Raw genomic sequence first — 21179 nt, forward strand, 5'->3', positions numbered from 1 at the left:
ATTCAGTGGATCACTGTGTTCTCTTGGATCGTTATTGGGTTCAATACAAATTCTAAAATATGGTTTGCAGATTACCTCACAAATAGAGCTCAAGCTGTCTCTGCTGATGGCTTTAAATCTGAATTTTCTTACCTTAATAAAGGTGTTCCTCAAGGCCCCGTCCTTGGACCACTGTTATTTACAATTTACATAAACTCAATTGGACATAATCTAAAACACAGTAGCGTCCACTTGTATGCAGATGATGCAATTCTGTTCGCTAAGGCACCTTCTTGTGCTCAAGTGATTCAAATATATAATTAATATTCAAGAAGATTTTCACTCCACCCAAAAAACTGTGTTAATTTAAAATGATTAATGAATTCAAATAACACAAAATGTATGCTGTTCTCCAAAAGACACTCTAGAGACCCAAAAATATATATATTCTTATGCTTTATGGTAATATGATTTAACAAGTACCATATTACAAATACTTGGACATCTGGATCAATGATAAAATTTCCTTCAACAAACATATGCAAGAGCTGACAAATAATCTTAAATCCAGATTGTCATTCTTCTTTAGAAATAAAACGTGTTTCCCCCTTCACTGTAGAAAACAGTTAATCCAGGCGACATTTCTCTCGGTTCTAGATTATGGTGATATTATATATGTATATGCATATCTACAGCAACAGTGTTAAAACCTCTGAACTCTGTTTATCATTCAGCTCTAAGGTTCAGCTCTAAGGTTCAGCTCTAAGGTTCAGCTCTAAGGTTCATTACAGGAGAAGGACACAGAACTCGCCAGTGAATTATATTCTAAAGTAGAATGGCAATCATTGGATGCAAGAAGAGAACAGCACTGCCTTTTCTTTGTGTACAAGACTGTAGTTGGCATTTTGCCTGATTATTTATCAAGTTTATTGCACATCAGTTCAAGTAATCACCATCTGAGGTCTCAGGACATTTTTATCTTACAATCAAGTCAATTGTAAGATAAAAGTGTCCAGTCAACACAGAGACAGGAAAAAAGGCTTTCAACAACTTTGCTCCCTCCCTGTGGAACAAAACACAGAGTAAATGATTTGAAAGAACTGGTCACAATGACGCTTGCCCTGTTCACAACTGCCGCTAGGGGGCAAGCGAGAGGGTTTGAGCTCATGTTCAACACGATCCTTCTTCCTTTGCAAAACCTCCATCTCCTCCATAGCTAAATAACTGGATCTGCATTATTGATCTGCTCTTTAGTAGACATTTACTTATTTATTCATTAAGTTATTTAATTTTTGTTTTAATTAACCAATCAGCACAAACGGTGATATTCGAAATAACATAGAAACATTTACACATTTAGATGAATAATAGCATTGCAGAAATATACTAAACATGTTTTTTTCTTAACATCTGTTCTTAATCCACTGTATTGTGAAAGGCGGGCGGAAGCGCTCCTCATCCCTGCCTCACGAGCTGATGCTGACCACAGATGCTGACCACAGATGCTGACGGATACAGAACAGATGTGGAGACGCGGCTCTACGCACGCGAATAGAAACTTCCAGTTAATGTCGCAACAGAGCACGACTTGACTGGGCGAAGTGAAGCAGACAACGTTCCGGGATTAACGCCGCGAGGATGCGCATCTGGAGCGACCTGAAACCGACGCTTTTGTTTTTACGCGCGACTCGCCAGAGCGCGGCGGCTGTGTAAATGGACACCGAAATAGACCGAGGCTTTACTTTTCGTGGGAAGTAGGATGCAACCGCGCGTGGGATGTTTTTTACGTGTTTTCTCAGCTGAGTGGCGACATTTGTTCCCGTAATCCCTCTGAAACGCGACGGTCGGTGATGCCGCCGCTGCCGCCGCCTCTGGGACTGACGAACCAGGGGGAGCAAGAGCGAGATGTTAAACGACGATGAGCGGACTGACCCAAAGACACTGCACATGCCCGGCCCGAGTCATCCTCCTGCCCAGCGTGAGGAGCGCGAGGAGCAGGAGGAGCAGCCCGGGAAGCAGAGGAGGAAAGCCCGCAGGAGGTGGCAGGTGTTCCCCGGGAGGAACCGCTTCTTCTGCGACGGGCGCGTCATGCTGGCCCGGAGAAGTGGCGTCCTGCCCCTCACCTTAGGGCTCATCCTCGTCACCAGTGGACTCTTCTTTGTGTTTGAGTAAGGATTTCTATTGGATCATGCGTGTGTTGTGTTATTGTCACTTCCTCTGGGTTCATCCCAGGTTAAAGGGGACATAGAGTATTGTGCTAAATCAACTTGAATCAGCTTTGTGTTTCCTCTTGTTTGAGCGAGCCAGTATTGTCCTGTACCTGAGGCTAGAGTGCTCAGAGCCTTTGTTTTCACCTACCCCCTATCCCCACCCACATACTTAGTTGTGATTATTTGAAAAAGACTGTGTTCTCAAAAATGATAACAATCTGCTGCTTTTGCAGTGAAATGTCATCAGTGAATAGACCCATTTCTGTTACAAATATTAAACAAATTGTTTAATATGTCTCATCTAACATCTAAGATCCAAGTTCATCAAGGTGAGATGTTTGATTAAATAAAATAGACACAATAGGTTAAACATTTTTCAGAGTTTATACTGAGACTTTGGTAGCACAAATTTTGGAGTATAAATGTCACTTATTGCCGCTACTAATCTATAAAGCACTGATTATAGGTGTAATATAGTTACTTTTATGACAATACCACAAGCATTAAGTATCATTCACAAGTATCATTATTTGTATTTATTGGATTGTTTTTAGACTATGAAGGAAAATATTAGACTAAATAATGTGCAATGGCTGAAGCCATTGCGAGTGTCTGCGTTCTTGCGTAAAAGTACAACATGTGTGTAAGAGTACTACATGTGTGTAAGTAGTACTGGTAGTACTACTTAAGATAAAAAGTCCAATTTAATTGACAACATTAAAATTAAAGCCGCGCGACCCCCTTCCCGCCCGTCCATGTTTTCTGCTGCGTTTTGCGGCATACCAACGACGCTCAGTAATTCACAGTTGATGATTGCGTAGTTTGCGGCTCAAATAGTTGTTTGTCCTGAAAAATTGAAAGATCGTGCTGAACGCAGACCTGAGCAGGGAGAAAGGGAGAGAGCGCCTCGGTGACCCGGCTGCACCCCCTCCTCCCTGTACCTCCGTCACCTAGCAACAGAGACGCTAAGCGCTAGCATTAACAATTTACTTTTGCAAATACTACACTGTACACTACAAGGTGTACAAATGTCAAAAGCAATAGCCCCCCTAAGTCAGTGAAAGCGATCATAAAGAGGTATAACTTGTTGAAATCTGTGAAAGTGTCAAAAATCCTGATATGGAAAAATAAATGGGAATACAAGAACATATAGTGTCTACTTTATGACGCAGTCACTCAGTTATAGGTGGCCACCATAGACTTCTCTATTAATGGAGACCACTTCTGACTGAGATACTTTATAAATAATATTATAGGTCTTGTTAGGGCTGTAGTCAACTAAAGACATGCCTTGTGCATCAATTAATTGACTAGAGGGGGCTTGGCACAGGAAAAAGCCTTCTACATTATTAGGATCTCTCAATCTTCATAAGTGAAAAGACATGGATTAAACGGTTCAGTCACTCCCAAAACTCCAGCGAATTAAATCCATGCCCTCTGCTTATAAATCACTATAACTATGATAAAATAATGCTTCAACTAAAAAAGTATTTGGTCTATTAAGACACTGTCGATCAATTAATGGACTAAATAACTAAGAGCCCAACAAAACAACAATCTATGTAGAGGTTTTATCAATTAACATCAAGTGAACAAAGGCCTTTGTAACTTGTAATTGTTTAGCAATAGCGTTGTTCCTTCTCTCTCTGGTAAATGAAAATTTGATAATAGCAGGATCATTTTAACCTGTCTTTGCCTAACTCAATTCTTCACAGTAGTATTATACGTAGCCAATGGAAAGTGTGCTCTGTCTCCAAGGATACCACTCACAATTACAGCGGTGGAAGTGAATTCAAATGTCTCCCAGGCTTCTTTAATTTCACTTTTTATGTCTTGTCTGTATTACAGTTGTCCCTTCTTGGTCCAACACCTGACCGTGTGCGTACCAGTTGTAGGAGGTGTGCTCTTTGTATTTGTCCTCATCACACTTCTGCAGACGACCCTAAGTGATCCAGGGATCCTGCCCAGAGCCACACCAGACGAGGCGGCAGACATCGAGAAGCAAATCGGTATAACTTTAATTTAGTGCTAATTTCCGGCATCTTAAAGCCACACTGAGAATTTGACCACCATAGAATTTTAAAGAGCATAATGTCCCCTTTTAATTTCCTGCAAAGAATTTGATCCCCAAAGCTCACAGCCTGAGGCCTTTTTCTGTCTTGGGTTTCTCAAATGAATTGACACACTTAATCTAAATACAAAGTACATTACAATGTGTTTTTTTTGTTTTTTTGTTTTTTACAATTGTATAAAAGTAATTTTGTTGACAACAGACACAAAACTTTTTATATTTTAGAGTTTGAATCTATTTACTATTTCATTCATTCATTCATTTTATTTATTTATACAGAGAAAACCCAAAAGTTCTCTTTTTCATGGGTCCCTGTTACAACACAACATAAAATAAACAACAAACAAACATAGGATACTAAAACACAAATAAAACCTTCAATAAAATTAACCAATACATAAAAACACATTTATACATACAATAATGAGATAAAATTATACAAAACGAGTGCATTGGCACTGCTGGTAGTCCTTTACCAGTTTAAAATCATTAAAAGGCAGAAAGTGATTTCATTTATAAAGTCTTGGTGTTTTGTTCCACAGGAGCAAAGATGTTAAAAGCCTTTTTTCCTGTCTCTGTGTTGACTCGATGGGATTGTAAGATAAAAGTGTCCTGAGATCTCAAACAGTGAATACTTGAACTGATGTGCAATAAACTTGATAAATAATCAGGCAAAATGCCAACTAGAGCCTTATAACAAAGAAAAGGCAGCGCAGTTCTCTTCTTGCATCCAATGATTGCCATTCTACTTTAGAATAAATCACAGTGGTGAGTTCTGTGTCCTTCTCCTGTAATGAACCTTAGAGCTGAACCTTAGAGCTGAACCTTAGAGCTGAATGATAAACCGAGTTCAGAGGTTTTAACACTGTTGCTGTAGATATGCTATATATATATATATATATCCATCCATCCATCCATTTTCTACCGCTTGTTCCCTTTCGGGGTCGCGGGTGACTGGAGCCTATCCCAGTGACTTCGGGCCTTAGGCGGGGTACACCCTGGACTACTCAGGTAGATACAGAGTAAAAGGACATTATGTTATCTGCCTCTTTTTCAACTTGTACTTAACACTGATATTTTAAAACACATTAAACACAATAAACATTTGCAATAAGGTAAAATAAAAAATAACATTTCGCAGCAACCTAATTCTCTTTTTCATACTTACTTACTATGATATGTTTCATGTCTATCTTAAATGCAGTTCTATGTCGTATGTTCGACGACCTCTATGGCTAGTCCTAGAGAAAAAAATATCCACCTGCTCCAATCATGTGAGGGGTGCTCCTGGACCCCATATAACATCGATTACAACTCAGCACCTTGAGAATTTCCTTCCACCAAAGATGAGAAGAGAATTTAAGACTGGACTCAACGCGCGCTCTGTGTCGCACGAGGAACTGCCGTGCTTCTCTGGACACATCCAGACACACCTCACCTGCCTGGATTTGTTCCACGCTACTGCAGATGCCTCCCACTGAGCGTGCGTGAGCTTAAAGGTTGAATGGACGATTTTTTTTGCCCAAATCTGAGTCTTATTTCCTCGTGGCGTGGACTGCCGATTAGTCCTGCCACGTATCAATCATAAAACGCACCTACCGCTCACCTGCAGCCGCATGGGTTCCGCCTGAGTTCTCAAATCGCCGATTCTGGTCACGAGTACATCCTGGACTGGTCTCATGTGCTCACACTGGAGTGCATAACACTTTTGCCATGTGTTTGACGTACTCACATGGGGAGTGTGTAGTACTGTCCATGGCCTTTCACATCTTTCCGCGAACTTGCACGGTGGTCCTGCACAGTGACCCTTCACAGCAGGGGTTGTTACAGTGCTGTATCGGCGGTGTACGGTGGCCTGCACCCCGTTCTTTGGGCCAGTAGGCGCGGCTTGCTTACAAGTCCCTTTGCTGGCCAGCTGTGGCTGATCGGATCCTGGTCTGAGGCTGTACTGTTATCCTTCACTCCTCCGCATCATGTTGCCTCTGCTTCGGAGGGTCAGAAAGAAGGGTCTGCTGCTACTGGTCCTAGATGGGCTGTTAGGACCGCCCTTTGAACCCTTGGAACATTCAGAGCTTGACTGCTCGACTTTTAAGACTGCCACACTCCTGGCCCTAAGAAAGCAAGGGACTTGTGCAGGCCTTTTTCTCATCCCCTTATGGCTCTTTACGCCAATTCTTGTGCCTTGTCGGGCTCTGCACTGCTATCTGTACTGCACGGCCAGTTTCAGTTGTTCGGACCAGTTGTTTGGACCAGGGCATGTGCGGCTCAGAACCAACCCACGGCAACAGCATTGCTGGCCCATTCCACTTTTATTTTTTATTTTTTTTAAGCCTGTAGGCTTAAACAATTGAAATGGGGGATGAAAGAGACGAGAGTCAGGATTTGAACTCACGACACTGCACGGCTGCACGTGGGGCATATTTGTGCTGTGCCTTAACCACTTGACCACTGGGCAGCACTGCTGGCCCTTTCCACACAGATTGTGATGACTTCCACAGTCATGGCTGTGGCTGTGTGTGCAGGATGTTTGCATGGTTTACCTTCTGCTCATCCTCCTCTATGTTTGTACAGCAGTATCTGTTGGTCAGTGCTGTAGGGTTAGTCTCTCACTCATGTGAGACGTACAACTATAGTAGGTGCATTTACCACCACCTACTATAGTTGTACGTCTTCAAAGTATTTGTTTTACGCTATATCGTGTTTAAAAAAAATAAATAAATAAAGGTGTTCTTGGAGCAGCCTGTTTGCATACGTTATATTTTTTCTCAGGGCTAGAGCCTTGGTGTGGACTAGCCAATAGCGAAGCCCATAGAGGGCTATAAGATAAGATAAGATAAGATATTTCTTTATTGTCCACACATGGGGAAATTTCATTGTTGCAACGCAGGTAGATACAGAGGAAAAGGACAGATAACTTGTAGGAAGTTTAAAAAACACTCTTAATAGAAGAACTCTTATAAACAAAACTCTATAAAAACTCCTATAGACAAAACCTCTCATTTCTTAATAAGGAATAGAGGGGAAAAATAAAGATATGCACATACTCGTAGAAGTACAGTTACATTAGGTAATTCATATTTATTGTTCTTGATTCTTTGATTTCTTTGTCAACGTAGTAATTCCATAAATTCTCTCATTTCACAGAAACGCTTCATTCCATTATTTGGTTCTGAATCTTTTTGAAAATGTTCCTTCCTTTCGGATTATTTTGACTTTCTTTTTTCAAAAAATCCTGTGTTTGCTTTATACATTACTTTGAGAATACTTGGTCAATACTGGTCATCAATATCATGATTGTTTTAATATGAGGTGGGAACAGGTCAGAAATAGGTCTGCTTATGGTTAGATAATATACCTGGTCACTATTTGCTATGTCCATCAAACTTTATGCAGATTTTCCAGGGGATAAATCAAGAGCCAATCAATAGCTTTCTTCCTTTGTATTTTGCGATGCGCAGGATGAGAATAGCTTCAGCCCACATTTATCCAACTGAACAAGTCTGATTTTTGAACATTTTATTATGTGACACACCCACTCCTATGCTTTATACAGCTGGATTGTGAAGTACAATTACTGCTGCACCGTATGTTGTGAAGACCCTGACAGAACCAGTACATATTTACCATAGAATCTCTTTGATGTAGAAATAGCCTCTAATGAGCTGTCTTTTGACATGCCATTTTATGAAGGATTTATTTTAAGTTAAGCTTCCTAATTACTAATAAAAACTGAAAAGCACAATGTTTTTGTTGTTAATAAGATAAAAGAAAGTCAACTTGTCAAAAAAAGTGTGGAGCGGCTGTGACGGCTGTGAAGTTATTGCTACAGAACTGCAACTGAAAAAGCAAACCGTGATATAATTGTTCATTTGAAGCAACCTAGCCAGATGTATGTATATTTCTTCAGAAAGTAAACCAACATTTTTGTTAATTTTGTAAAAAAACAAAACAGTTTAGTGTATTTGAAACTGCTTCCGTCATTTAGACTGTTCATTTTATTGATTAGATGTAAAATTAGAGTTTTGGTGATCATTATCCAATTCAGTGCACAGAAAAACATCTTGCTTCTCCGTGAATAAATCATACTTTTATTGTTCCCCACTTCCCTCAGATGAGTCCGGAAGCGGCAGCCACCAGTCTCCGCCGCGCACTCGGGAGGTGCTAATCAACGGTCAGGTGGTCAAACTCAAGTACTGCCCCACGTGTAAGATGTTCCGCCCGCCTCGCACCTCTCACTGCAGAGTGTGTGACAACTGTGTGGGTGAGTGAGCTACTGCCTTTGCCACGGCGCCCTGACATTTACACAGCCTCAATAATTAAACACGACTCGCAGGGTGACATTTTGCTCGGCCATCACTGCTAACTAAACACTGGGTGGTGTGGTAAGTTGTTAAAAGAGACAACACTTATGACCATAATATGACGTTTTAGAGTCATATTATGGTCAAGTTTGTCGGGTTTTTTTGTTCTATTTCTACATGTTGACAGTGTTTAACATTAGTAGAGATTTTGGTCATGGCTTCATTGTCTCAAAACTATCTGGACTGTACTTTGGCATGTCATTTGTATTGGGCTGATCTTATTGTTTATAGCAGTTCATATTCTAAAACATTTTCCAGATGACTACTGTACATTTGAAACCTTTTCTTTGTTCGTTCATTGTTAGGCAGCCAAGCATTCAAATGAAAAATGACATACAAAATTGGGAGAGCAATATATTGGTTCTAGTTTTGGTATCGACCAATATCGACCAATTTTCACTGCTGTTGGTATCAGACAATATTTTGCGCCAATATTTTTCTGTTGGTGCTCTATTCTGTCTAGATGAGTCTTTAGCCTGAAAATCTGTCGGTAGCTTTGCATGCCACATATTATTTAATATTGGAGGTAAATACATTATATTTTTACTAATGTGAAAAGGGAATTTGATTTGTAGGACTTACTATGGATTTCAAAATCGTAATATTTGTATCGGCAAATATTGGTTATCGGCCACAGCAACGAGCCAAATATTGGATATTTTAATGGTTCAAAATGACATAGCGAAACCATCTCTAATGTCAAGATTAATTGGCTATGGTGTTTTTGACTGTGGTGTTTCTTCTCAAAATAAACATTTATTTATTTATAAAATATTTGTAAGCAGTTCATAAATTTACTTTTGCAACAGTTTTGTAAAAGGGAACTCCAAAGATAAAGGGACCCAAACATAGTAATAAATAGTCATTTTATTTGTTTAAATTTTACATTTTTCTCAGACATTCACACATCCCAGCAGTTTCTTATAGTTCATATAAAATCACACTACACATCATATACCTTTACAAATTTCAGAGAAGTATACTATATTAAATTCTTACAAAACATGTCTTTTTGTTTTTTGCATTTTATACAGCCTTAGGGGATATGGATGAATATAATGTACTGGTAGAAACTATTTCTGTTTCAAAAGTTAAATATGGATATAAATAAATAGTTTTACAGTGCTGTCCATATCTTCCGAATCTCTGAACTTTTACATGTTTACTAAAACCGGAGCATTTCAGTTTGGTTCAACCCCTTTGCTATTAAATTATAACATCAACAGAAATACACCATTTTAAATATGTTTTTGGACTAAAATAAAAAAAGAAAAGTCACCATAAATAGTAATTGGATTTCTGCTGCATTGTTCTTTTTGTCCACAGAGCGCTTCGACCATCACTGTCCGTGGGTGGGGAACTGTGTGGGAAAACGCAACTACAGATTCTTCTACTCCTTCATCGTGTCTCTGTCCTTCCACACAGCCTTTATATTTGGCTGCGTGACCACACATCTCGCTCTCAGTACGTTATGGTTCCACCCATACTCATTATTTTAGGATCCAGTTACATCGGCCTGTGTGGTTGAATCCAGAGATTAAACAAACTGTTACATAGTCTGTTTGGATAAGAACCAGCCAGTTTTGTTGTTTTCTTTGTTTTGCCAGGGGAGAACATTTTTAATGTTAAAGGTGGTATGGACGATTTTTTTCAGCAAACTTTTCATCATATTTCCTCGTGGCGTGGATAAATCATTTGTCCTGCCACGTATCAATCATAAAACGCACCTATCGCTCACCTGCAGCCGCGTGTGCTTCATCCCCACGTTTCCGCGTGCCTAAGCGCATGGATCTATCATAATATAGTTCCCTCAGTGTACGGGGCAAAATGAAGACGGAGAAAGACAGTTCGAGCTGACGCAGAAGTGGACAGAAATCTACGGGAGACGAGCGATGCGATCCATCGCGCTAATAAACAAACGCACATGTGCGTTGTATCAGTCCGCACGGGGGAGTGAAAAATCGTCCATACCGCCTTTAAAAGACACTATTGGCACATTCCATTTAATATGATTTGGTGTTTATTATTACAATATTAATTATATTGTCTTGTCCGTTCAACGAAGATAAGAGCAATAACCAAATCAGTTCATCTAATTTCAGTGCAATTCAGTCATAACTAAATAACTACTTAAATAAGTGAAATACAGTAATGCATTTCGCTGCCTGGTTGGACTGACACTGAAAGTAAGTTTTTTTCAGCTTTTGACTCTGTTAACTGGCATTATTTATTCAAAGAGCTGTGCAAATTTCAAATGGATGATTTAATTATTATTATTATTATTTTTTTAAATCATGGGGCTCTTTACGATAGTCCAACATCAAGAATAAAAATGAACGGCTATTTGACAGATCCACTGACTTTGGAAAGGGTTGAGAGGCAGGGCTGTGCCTGGTCCCCCCTCTTGTTTGCTTTGTACTTGGAGCCATTGGCCCAATATGTTCGACAATCAGAAACAATTCATAGTGTTACAATGTACGGGATGCCTTATGTATGTCATTATGATCGGAGAGTAATGAAATATAACTGCACAATGACAAACAATACATTTGTAAAATGTTCCCACTTCAAGATAAGGGACATGATTTTTAACATGTGATAATATGATTTGACCCTTCTATGTATTTTCTTCCAGGGGCTCAGGGCGGCAAAGGACTTGCGTTTGCACTTCAAGAGAGTCCGGGCAGATATCCTTTACAAGACGAGCTCTCCATCAGCTTTGGTATCGGCCGATATGCACAAAATTGAGTAATATCAGTTTCAGTCCAAAACCACCAATATCAGTGCGCGATGTTATTCTCCCTGAACCAAGGCTTTGTGCTGCTAAAAGACCCACAAATGACAAAATTACAGACTTTTAAAACCTCTTGGAAAATTTTAGATAACTTATCTTAACTTAACTTAAATAAGCGCAACAAATTAACTTGTGATGTTTTCTTCAGACATTATTTCACTAGTTTTCCTCCTAAACAATCAGTTTGGACTAAATAACTTTAGTGTGAGAGGTTTAAAGAAAGAGAAGAGACAGAATCTGATCAGACACATCGTCTCAGGAGGAGAGACTGTCGGTGCTGCTGTTACAGCTTTAGTCTGATCAATTATATAAATAAAACAGGAACTCCACAGAATAGAAAAGTGTGAAGGCTTATTTTCCCCTAATTACAAATAATCATACTACAGCCTATAGCAGGGGTGTCAAACATTAAAATTAATCTGGCCCACAAAACATTTCAACATTATATTTATTCATTTCCAATAGATATAGCATTTTTATCACTAGAACTACGAGTCCCACAGTCCTTTGCGGCCGCCGACCCTAGTGCGGAGGGCTGAATGCTAATGCTTTCAAAACATTACATATTTGACTTGAGCTGAGAGGTCTGAGCAGGGAAAGAGACGTGTGGCTTTGAGATGAACGAAAGGAGGTTGTTTTGTGGATGTTAAAGCTGCTCTAATGTGGAACTAACAACAAGAAAACAAACTTCTGTGATGATGCTCTGGGAGGAAAATATCCAAACTGCCAACCAGGACAAATCAGGAGCTACAGGTAAAAACACAGGTCAGAGTGTAATAAAGTGTTAACATGACAGAGTGAAGCTGCTGTGAGCTCTGACTGTGAATGTGACTGAAGAGCTGGACATGCACTCATTAATAATGTATCACTAAGATAAGCTTAAACTACAAAATAGTGCAGCAACAGGTCTTTGATATCAACTTTTCATATCAGAAATCATTGTCCATATTCCTGTTCCTGCTGCGGATTCTTGAATATGGACTCAACGTTTTCACCTGCTGCAGATTTGTGCAATAGTGTCCACAAATAGCTATTACTAGGCTATATCAAAGCTACTTATTTAATTCAAGTGCTTTGCATTAAGGAACCAGTCATTCACACACAATCACACAGCAGATGTTCGCAAACTGGGACGAGTTGGGTTAAGTGTCTTGCCCAACGGCAGTATTCACCTGCGGAAGCTGCGATTGCACCACCAACCTGTGGATCTGCCCGCACTACCTGGAGAGAACGGGATTCAAGCCGCCGACCTTTAGATTGGAAGAGCACTCTATCACTGAGCTACTGCGAGTGTCGATTCGACCCCCCAAAATGAGTTTGACGCCCCTGGCCTATATCTAAACATGTCATAATATGCCCTATCAGACGTTTATATATATATATACTATATTTCTTTGATGAAACTATTACAAACAACAAAAAATACAAGTGTTTAAAATGACCAAACAATGTATAGAAATGATCAGCCCAGGCTTTCCCCAGAACATCTGTATCGGTATCGGTAACATTTCAATCACTAGTTTTATCACATTGATGGAACTGTTGATGTCCTTGACTGTGCCTTTCACTGCAGTGGAGCTGGTCGTGTGTTTCTTCTCAGTATGGTCCATTGTGGGTCTCTCGGGCTTCCATACTTACCTTGTAGCATCAAACCGGACCACCAATGAAGATGTAAGAAATAAAGCAAGATATCATATGATTCTTTAAAAATGTTGTGCTTATTATCACGTAAAATTCATCCCAGATCAAAGGCTCGTGGTCGGGGAAGAGTGGAGGAGAACCAGTAAGAAACCCATTCAGCCACAGAAACATCTGTAAAAACTGTTGTTCCATCCTCTGTGGACCTTTACCCCCCAGGTACGCCTCTATTCAGAACACAGATTGTATACAAACCACTTAGCAGTTTGCAACAGTCTACAAAACTTTATATTATTTATTAGGATTGCAGTGATTTGTAGTGATGGAGCCAGTTAAGATGAGAAACTGGGAAAAATGTCATCATTATATCAAATTGAAGACTTTGTTTGCCTTGTGTGATGTCTTCTCTTTCTTGTTTTCTTGTTTTTGTTCTATGTTTTAAATTTTGAAAATTGAACAAAAACAAAAACAAGAATGAATTCAGTCTTTTAAAAAGTATACTGTTTGACTTTATAGTGATTTACCGTGTGTTTCACTTCCTTTCCCCTCTGGCTTTGATTTTGAAGAAACCGCTTGTGACTAATGATGTTGTGTTGTCTCAGTTTGATTGACAGACGAGGTTTCCTTCCTGAAGACGAATGTGTGCAGACTGGAGCTGAGGACATCGAGCTGCCCGCGCTAACCACAAAGAATGAGATAAATGTGGTAGGAAAGCATGCCTGCCCATCCTTTCTCCGACCCCTGTGTCTGACCCCTGTGTCTGACCCCTGTGTCTGACCCCTGTGTCTGACCCCTGTGTCTGACCCCTGTGTCTGACCCCTGGGTCTGACCCCTGTGTCTGATCCCTGTGTCTGATCCCTGTGTCTGATCCCTGTGTCTGACCCCTGTGTCTGACCCCTGTGTCTGATCCCTGTGTCTGACCCCTGTGTCTGATCCCTGTGTCTGACCCCTGTGTCTGACCCCTGTGTCTGACCCCTGTGTCTGACCCCTGTGTCTGATCCCTGTGTCTGATCCCTGTGTCTGATCCCTGTGTCTGACCCCTGTGTCTGATCCCTGTGTCTGATCCCTGGGTCTGACCCCTGTGTCTGATCCCTGTGTCTGATCCCTGTGTCTGACCCCTGTGTCTGATCCCTGTGTCTGACCCCTGTGTCTGACCCCTGTGTCTGACCCCTGGGTCTGACCCCTGTGTCTGATCCCTGTGTCTGACCCCTGTGTCTGATCCCTGTGTCTGACCCCTGTGTCTGATCCCTGTGTCTGACCCCTGTGTCTGATCCCTGTGTCTGACCCCTGTGTCTGACCCCTGTGTCTGATCCCTGTGTCTGATCCCTGTGTCTGATCCCTGTGTCTGACCCCTGTGTCTGATCCCTGTGTCTGACCCCTGTGTCTGATCCCTGTGTCTGATCCCTGTGTCTGATCCCTGTGTCTGACCCCTGTGTCTGACCCCTGTGTCTGATCCCTGGGTCTGACCCCTGTGTCTGATCCCTGTGTCTGATCCCTGTGTCTGATCCCTGTGTCTGACCCCTGTGTCTGATCCCTGTGTCTGACCCCTGTGTCTGATCCCTGTGTCTGATCCCTGTGTCTGACCCCTGTGTCTGATCCCTGTGTCTGATCCCTGTGTCTGATCCCTGTGTCTGATCCCTGTGTCTGATCCCTGTGTCTGATCCCTGTGTCTGATCCCTGTGTCTGATCCCTGTGTCTGACCCCTGTGTCTGACCCCTGTGTCTGATCCCTGTGTCTGACCCCTGTGTCTGACCCCTGTGTCTGATCCCTGTGTCTGATCCCTGTGTCTGACCCCTGTGTCTGATCCCTGTGTCTGATCCCTGTGTCTGATCCCTGTGTCTGACCCCTGTGTCTGATCCCTGTGTCTGACCCCTGTGTCTGACCCCTGTGTCTGACCCCTGTGTCTGACCCCTGTGTTGCCATGTACAAACTTGTCCCAGCCTCTACACTGGTCTTGTGGCATGACCCTGGATACTTCTATAGTACTGTATTAGTGCTGGTGTATACATGGCTTGATCCACTTAAGGGTCTTACTATTTGGTCTGTAGAAATGATCATGTGTTTTGGGACTTTCCTGTTGCACATAAATATTGGACAGAAATTAACAAGGCACTGCAGACTGTTTTTGTTACCAACATCTCACTCAATTTCACTCAAGGCCCCTGCCATAGACGATATACTGTAGAACTGTAGATGGATGTCTGGAACATATTTCTGGCCGCCGGAAAAAAAGACCATCACAAAAATATGGATGACACAAACTGCACTAAACGCTGGATGGACGCCATAACTGACATCCAAACTTAACCTGGAAACTGGACTAAATGGGACAATTACTGAGAAGCGTGTGTGCCTTAAGCTTTCTTTTCATGGGAGGCCATTTTGTATAGTATATATTTTTTTGCAATCTCTAAAATGTTCTTTTTAAAGTTAACCAATAATCATTTTTTTTTCTCTGGCCCTGCTCTTGTGTTTGCTTGTCTTGTCTGTTATATAATATAATATATATATATATATATCCCTCCATTCTTCCCTCCATATATGTTTTCCCTCCATTCTTTCTTTTGCCCTTTATCTGTTTACATTTATTTTGTATTGATGCCATGTCAGAATTGGTAGTGCTCTGTCCCAGGCGTCTTGTATTGTGTGATGCAGCCGGTCCTAACCTCTTCTGTCTGTGGTCTCTCTGAGCCTGTGTCCTTCCCTGACACCAGGAGGAGAAGTGTCTCGACTTTGCTGCGGTCTGCACGGCCCGATTAGCTACATTTAGAGCAGGAAAAAACAAAACCGCGAGCGCGGTAAGCTGAGGGATGGAGTGTGCAGACTCGTCGTCTCCTCTGCTCCTCTTGTTGAAACAAAAAAAAGTTATTTAAATTAAATGTATGCTCTAAAAGGTTCAAACTAATATGTTGTAAAGTGGTTTTATATCTGTTTTTTTAGGGTCTCATTAACATAACTTTAGTGTTTATTATGAGAAGAAACACCACAGAATTGTTCACAATTACTGAAAACATGAACAAAAACGCCTGTGTTTCTAAAATCTTAGAAAACTACAGATTCTTCTACTCCTTCATCATGTCTCTGTCCTTCCACACAGCCTTTATATTTGGCTGCGTGACCACACATCTCGATCTCAGTACGTTATTGTTCCACCCATAAATCATATTATTTTAGGATCCTGTTACATCGGCCTGTGTGGTTAAATCCAGAGATTAAATTAACTGTTACATAGCCTATTCAGATAAGATTTAGCCAGATTAATAGTTTTTTAGTTTTACCAGAGGAGAACATTTGAATGTTAAAGGAAACTTATTGGAACATTTAATTTAATATGATTTATTGTAACAATATTAATTAGGTTATCTAGTCCGTTCAATGAAGATAAAATCAGTAATCAATAATCAAATTAGTTAATCTAATTTCAGTGAAATTCAGCCATAACTAGTTCCACTTAAAATACACTAATGCATTTCTTTGCCTGGGTGGTCTGATACTGAATATACATTTTATTCAGCTTTGGACTCGTTCAGGGTTCCAGTGAGTGATAGAGTGAGCAGAGGTGCCACTGCTCCAGAGTGACACTCCTGCTTGCGTGGCTCTGATCATTTATGGCTCTAACTGAGGAATAACCGGGGCCGCTATTCCTCGGTACCGTTCAGGATTGGAGGTACCGCTGTTCCCCGGGGAATAGCGGACCTGTGAAATAGCGGTACTTCCAATCCTGAAAAGGTACTGATGTTCCCCCTGGCTGCAGGCTACTGTGGCCCGTCCACAAAGACTATGATTAAGCGCAGGTGATGTGGCTCTAGGTGGCTCCAGGTGCATCATTCCTGTGCCAACACCATGATGGCTTCATGACGTGGCTCTAGGTGCGCTTTTCCTGTGCGCTATTCCTGTGCGCCTTGTAAACGTGTGAAAAAATATCCACAAGAATCCCATCCAGTGATTGTCCACAAGTGTTGTTCAGTCCCGCTGTACGTGTCGAGGCAGCAGCGGATCTGGATGTGTCACTACAAGGGGGAAGCGCAACACTAAACCCGCTCTAAGTCAAATGCAAACCTGGGGGAGGAAGATCTAAATGATTTTAATAGGCATAAAATATCATAATAATTTAGAATATGTTAGAATAATATAAGCAGCTTAAAAGAGGTTAAATAATGATCTGTAGGTATCTGTGTGTAAAGATGCGCGTAGGTGACGACTCACTCAACGTTCGTGGATCATTTGAAAATCCTATATGCACTATAAACATTATGGAAAGTGTGAGAGTCTGGATGAATAAACGCGGAATTGTGCCCGTGCGCCAAAGGGACTTGTACCATTGCTGGATATGCTGAAGTTATGTTATGCTTAAAACCATACATTTATGCACAATGCATGTGGGGGGATGTAGAACCGGGATTCAAGACAACAGGTCCACACTCAACAACATGCATGCAAGTCACAACTGTAGCGGCTCCGGGTGAGTTATTTAAACTATTAATGCCTCTCATTCGCATTAAACAATTGAACAAATACAGCCTATAGGTCACAGGAGTTTTACAGTTGGGGGCGTCAGTTCCGGGAAAAGCTAGACTTCTGTAAATGCACACGTATCTATTTTTTTCCGGTACTGCTGTTCCCCAATTCTTCGTAGTGGGGCATAGCGCCCCCCGGGGAACAAAGGGACCTTTTTAAAATCCATAGAAAATGGGGAACATCTTTGCGGGGATCATAGGTACCGAGAAATATAGGCACCCCCTTTAGGCTACTGAATTTACTTAGTAGTAGTTCAAGTTGATCAAAAAGAATGTTGTGCAAACACCGTGAAGAGGCAGAATCACACTAAACGTTGCCTTAATAAACCCAATTTAGAATAAATAGAGCATGACATACTTTTTATAATCAGCTGCCTATAAACTATTTATTTTACATTACTAAATGTATCAGTAGTTTTATCGTTTATCGGCGCCTCTAACCTCCTTTTATATCTGTGTCTGTAACCCCAAAATTCATATCGGTCGGGCCCTTGTCTTCTTTCTTTTTTTTATCTCTCTTTTTTAAGTGTATTGATTTTTCATGTCACTGGTCTGGACAACATTCATTTGATGTCACTAAACCATTGCCCTGGTTTCAACATTTTGTGAGACATTTTGTGATAAGTTGATTCCTATTTCAGTGCAAATAAGAGGATTGCTACTGCCCTTGAATGACACGTGGCTCATACTTCTACAATGAAATGAATGGGTAAAGCACAGGGATTAGTCTCCCTCTCTTTCTCTAGATGAGAGTTTGAACTATGATGTACTGAAGGAGTTCATTTTACATGCATATGAAATGGTTCCAGAGGCCTACAGACAAAGTTTAGGAATGCCAAAGGTCAAATATTTGTTGAGATGAAAAGGGGCGGCTCTTTGACAAATGGTGTGCAGCTAACAAGGTAAAGAACAATTTTGAGTCCCTTCGTCAGCTGATATTGCTGGAAGACTTCTGCTTCTGCACTGGCCACCTCAGACCAAAATGAAGAAGCATTTTGACAAGAAAGCAGTTACATGTATATTTCAGCCTGGTGACAAAGTTCTGCTTCTCCTACCTATTCCTATACCTATATTGGACCCGAGGTGGTGCTCCAGAGTCTGCCATGTGACTATGTTAAAGCGCTACTGCTCTAGGAGTGACCAGCCTGAACCGGTGAGCGCCACTGAACCTGAAGATGGCCTAATAATGCAGAGTTTCACATCCCAGGGAGATACGCTCAACAACAGTCCAACTATCTTTCAAAAAGGTCCTATAGACAACTGTGAAGCTATTGCAACTTATCTTGGATTTTCCTACTCTGTTCAGTGACATTCCCTCTCAGACTTCTGTTATATCACATGACATTGTACTGACTAACCCTTTGACAATCAAGCAGCATGCTTTTCGGGTTAATTTCAGCAAAAATGGAAATAATGAAAAGGTAAAAATGGACTTGCTGTTCCTAGTTCCCTTGAAGCTCTCCCTTTCTTCTAGATACAAAAGCTAACGGTAGCTCTAGATATTGTTCCGACTTCAAAATGACAGTTCCTGATGCTCATCTTGAAACTCGTTGATGATTTTATCAATGAAAAGTGAGTAAACTTGAAATGTTAAAGGAATATTGGCAAGTCCCATCAACCCCTCGTGCTTCTGATATTTCAGCTTTTGTCCACTGGCATTTGGACTCTGCAATTCCACTTTTCAGAGGTTGGTAAAGTGTTGGGAGGTGTTGGGAGTGCGTCTTGTGGAAGCCAAAGTCGCAGCCGGCATTGCCTTCCCCACACCTACAGCAAGGAAGAGTTGTGCCGCTTCTATTGCCAGTTCTGTAAAAACCTCTCCTCAGTAGCAGCTCCCCTGACTGCGCTCACCAGTTCTAAGCCCTTCATTTGGTCCAAGGAATGTAAATCATTTGAGAATTTAAAAGCCATTGGGTGTTGCACTCTCATTCTTTCTGCTAGGTTATCAGTTGTTGCCACCCTTGTTGTTTTGTCAAAGCCTTCCTTTAGATTTGGCAGATTAGGCTTCTGCCATCATTTTTTGACCAGGTTGCTCTTTAGTTATGCTTTTGTTCTTTCTTTGAGTTTGTTCTGTTGGCATAACTGGCACACGCCTCCTCCCAACAATTGTATGTACAATCATTTTAAGTTTTGGCTCTACAATGAACCTGCCAAACATCGGTTCACAACTCCTTGTCTCAATATGATGTATATATATGATTTATATGTTTTATGTTAGTTGTGTCCTTTATTTTGTAAGTGACATAACACATGGAAATAATAACATTAGGTTTTAAAAAGTAATGGTATTGCTTGTTTTATCAGGCTAAGACAAAAAGTTGCCTGAAGATACTTGGCTTTAAGGAGATTGCTAAATAGATCCCTAATGACCCAATGACTTTTCTTTTTCTGTATTCTAAAAAATAATTTAAAAAAGATATGGCTCTATATATATATATTCAATTTCTTCCCATAGCACAGAGTACAGTGGCTCCTGCTCAGATTCAGATTCTGTTCATTGATCAAAACGCTAGATTTGATCACTATTTGTAAGTCTTACCCCCACATTCAGCCTGTCTCACCACATATCTCCTTTCTTCCAGTGCACACAGGGAACTAAAGGTCTTCTGGAGTCTGCCGCCCGCTCTCCACTCCTGTCCAGCTCGTGTCCTCAGGGAAAACCTCAGTCCGTCCACACCTGCCCGGACAACCACCTCACCGTGCACTCCGATCCTTCCCCGAAGTTGTCCAACATTCGTCCCGATTCTACCCAGTCCATTGCTCCGCCCCAAACCAAAACACAGACCTCTCCACCACAACGAACCAAAATGCACTCATCCAAGAGGAAAAAACATGCAGCTTTGCACACCTTGAACTCTGACATTGAAGATGCAGCGCCCCCTCCTTCTATGGATGCAGACCGCCACCACCATCACCACCGCCACCACCACCGCTCCAAAGTACGAGGTCCACGCAATTGAATCACAGCTTCTGAAATGCATGCTGTACATTTGTGTTCTCCCAACTCTTTCTCAGAAAGCAAATGAATTGTAAATGTTATGTTTCAAGAAATGATAGATATGTAAAATTGAAATGTCTGTTGATACTGGCTGCACAGCATATTGAAATATTAGTATGTTTTGTTGAAGGTGCACTATGTAACTATGCTCTCCATGGAGATTGTATTGCTTTGCTTAGAATGTTCCCCAGTACATCATTAAATGTATATATATATATATCTTGTGATTTTAATGTTTTCAATTAGAGGTACACACAAACATGCATTCTGACTGAGTGGGGTCACCTCTCCTCAGATCTGAGATGTAACTTGGCCTGTGGGTGTCACGCTTATCTCCACGGAGAGAGACCAGTTTAAAGTTCCATTGACAAATATAATAAATCGGTCAAATTTCTCCCGATCACACATGTTTTTTTAAAAAGCGAAACGTAAGTTTAAAAGAAAGAGTCATGTAGGTAGCGACTATAAATGACGCTTTGGGATGAGAGCTGATTGGCTGTTATTTGTGTATATGCTGAAGAGGATTAAAACAAGGAAGGCAGCAGGACCTGACGGCATCAGCTCCAGGCTCCTTAAGTCCTGTGCAAATGAAATGTGTGGAGTTATGGAGCATG

At 41.1% G+C, this 21179-nt stretch overlaps 1 protein-coding gene across 1 annotated transcript; it reads left to right on the plus strand.

Moving 5' to 3' along the window:
• The first annotated feature begins 1665 nt into the window (after nt 1-1665).
• Nucleotides 1666-20779, plus strand: LOC140361879 (palmitoyltransferase ZDHHC18-B-like). The gene is made up of 9 exons (XM_072447773.1): nt 1666-2147; nt 4038-4198; nt 8372-8521; nt 9948-10085; nt 11257-11308; nt 12984-13086; nt 13160-13272; nt 13656-13758; nt 20150-20779. The coding sequence occupies exons 1-9, from the start codon at nt 1885-1887 to the stop codon at nt 20525-20527; spliced, it is 1461 nt and encodes a 486-aa protein (XP_072303874.1). The 5' UTR covers nt 1666-1884; the 3' UTR covers nt 20528-20779.
• The last annotated feature ends 400 nt before the right edge of the window (nt 20780-21179 follow it).

The sequence above is a fragment of the Eucyclogobius newberryi genome, unplaced genomic scaffold (genome assembly GCF_026437365.1).
Source record: "Eucyclogobius newberryi isolate DKJ021-1_F unplaced genomic scaffold, fEucNew1.0.hap1 SCAF_16, whole genome shotgun sequence".
In the NCBI taxonomy this organism is placed as follows: domain Eukaryota; kingdom Metazoa; phylum Chordata; class Actinopteri; order Gobiiformes; family Gobiidae; genus Eucyclogobius; species Eucyclogobius newberryi.

Coding starts and splice junctions, on each gene's coding strand:
- LOC140361879 (XM_072447773.1), top strand. CDS start 1,885: ATGTTAAACGACGATGAGCGGACTGACCCAAAGACACTGCACATGCCC. Junction 4,199..8,371: donor AGACATCGAGAAGCAAATCG/GTATAACTTTAA, acceptor CACTTCCCTCAG/ATGAGTCCGGAAGCGGCAGC. Junction 8,522..9,947: donor AGTGTGTGACAACTGTGTGG/GTGAGTGAGCTA, acceptor TTTTGTCCACAG/AGCGCTTCGACCATCACTGT.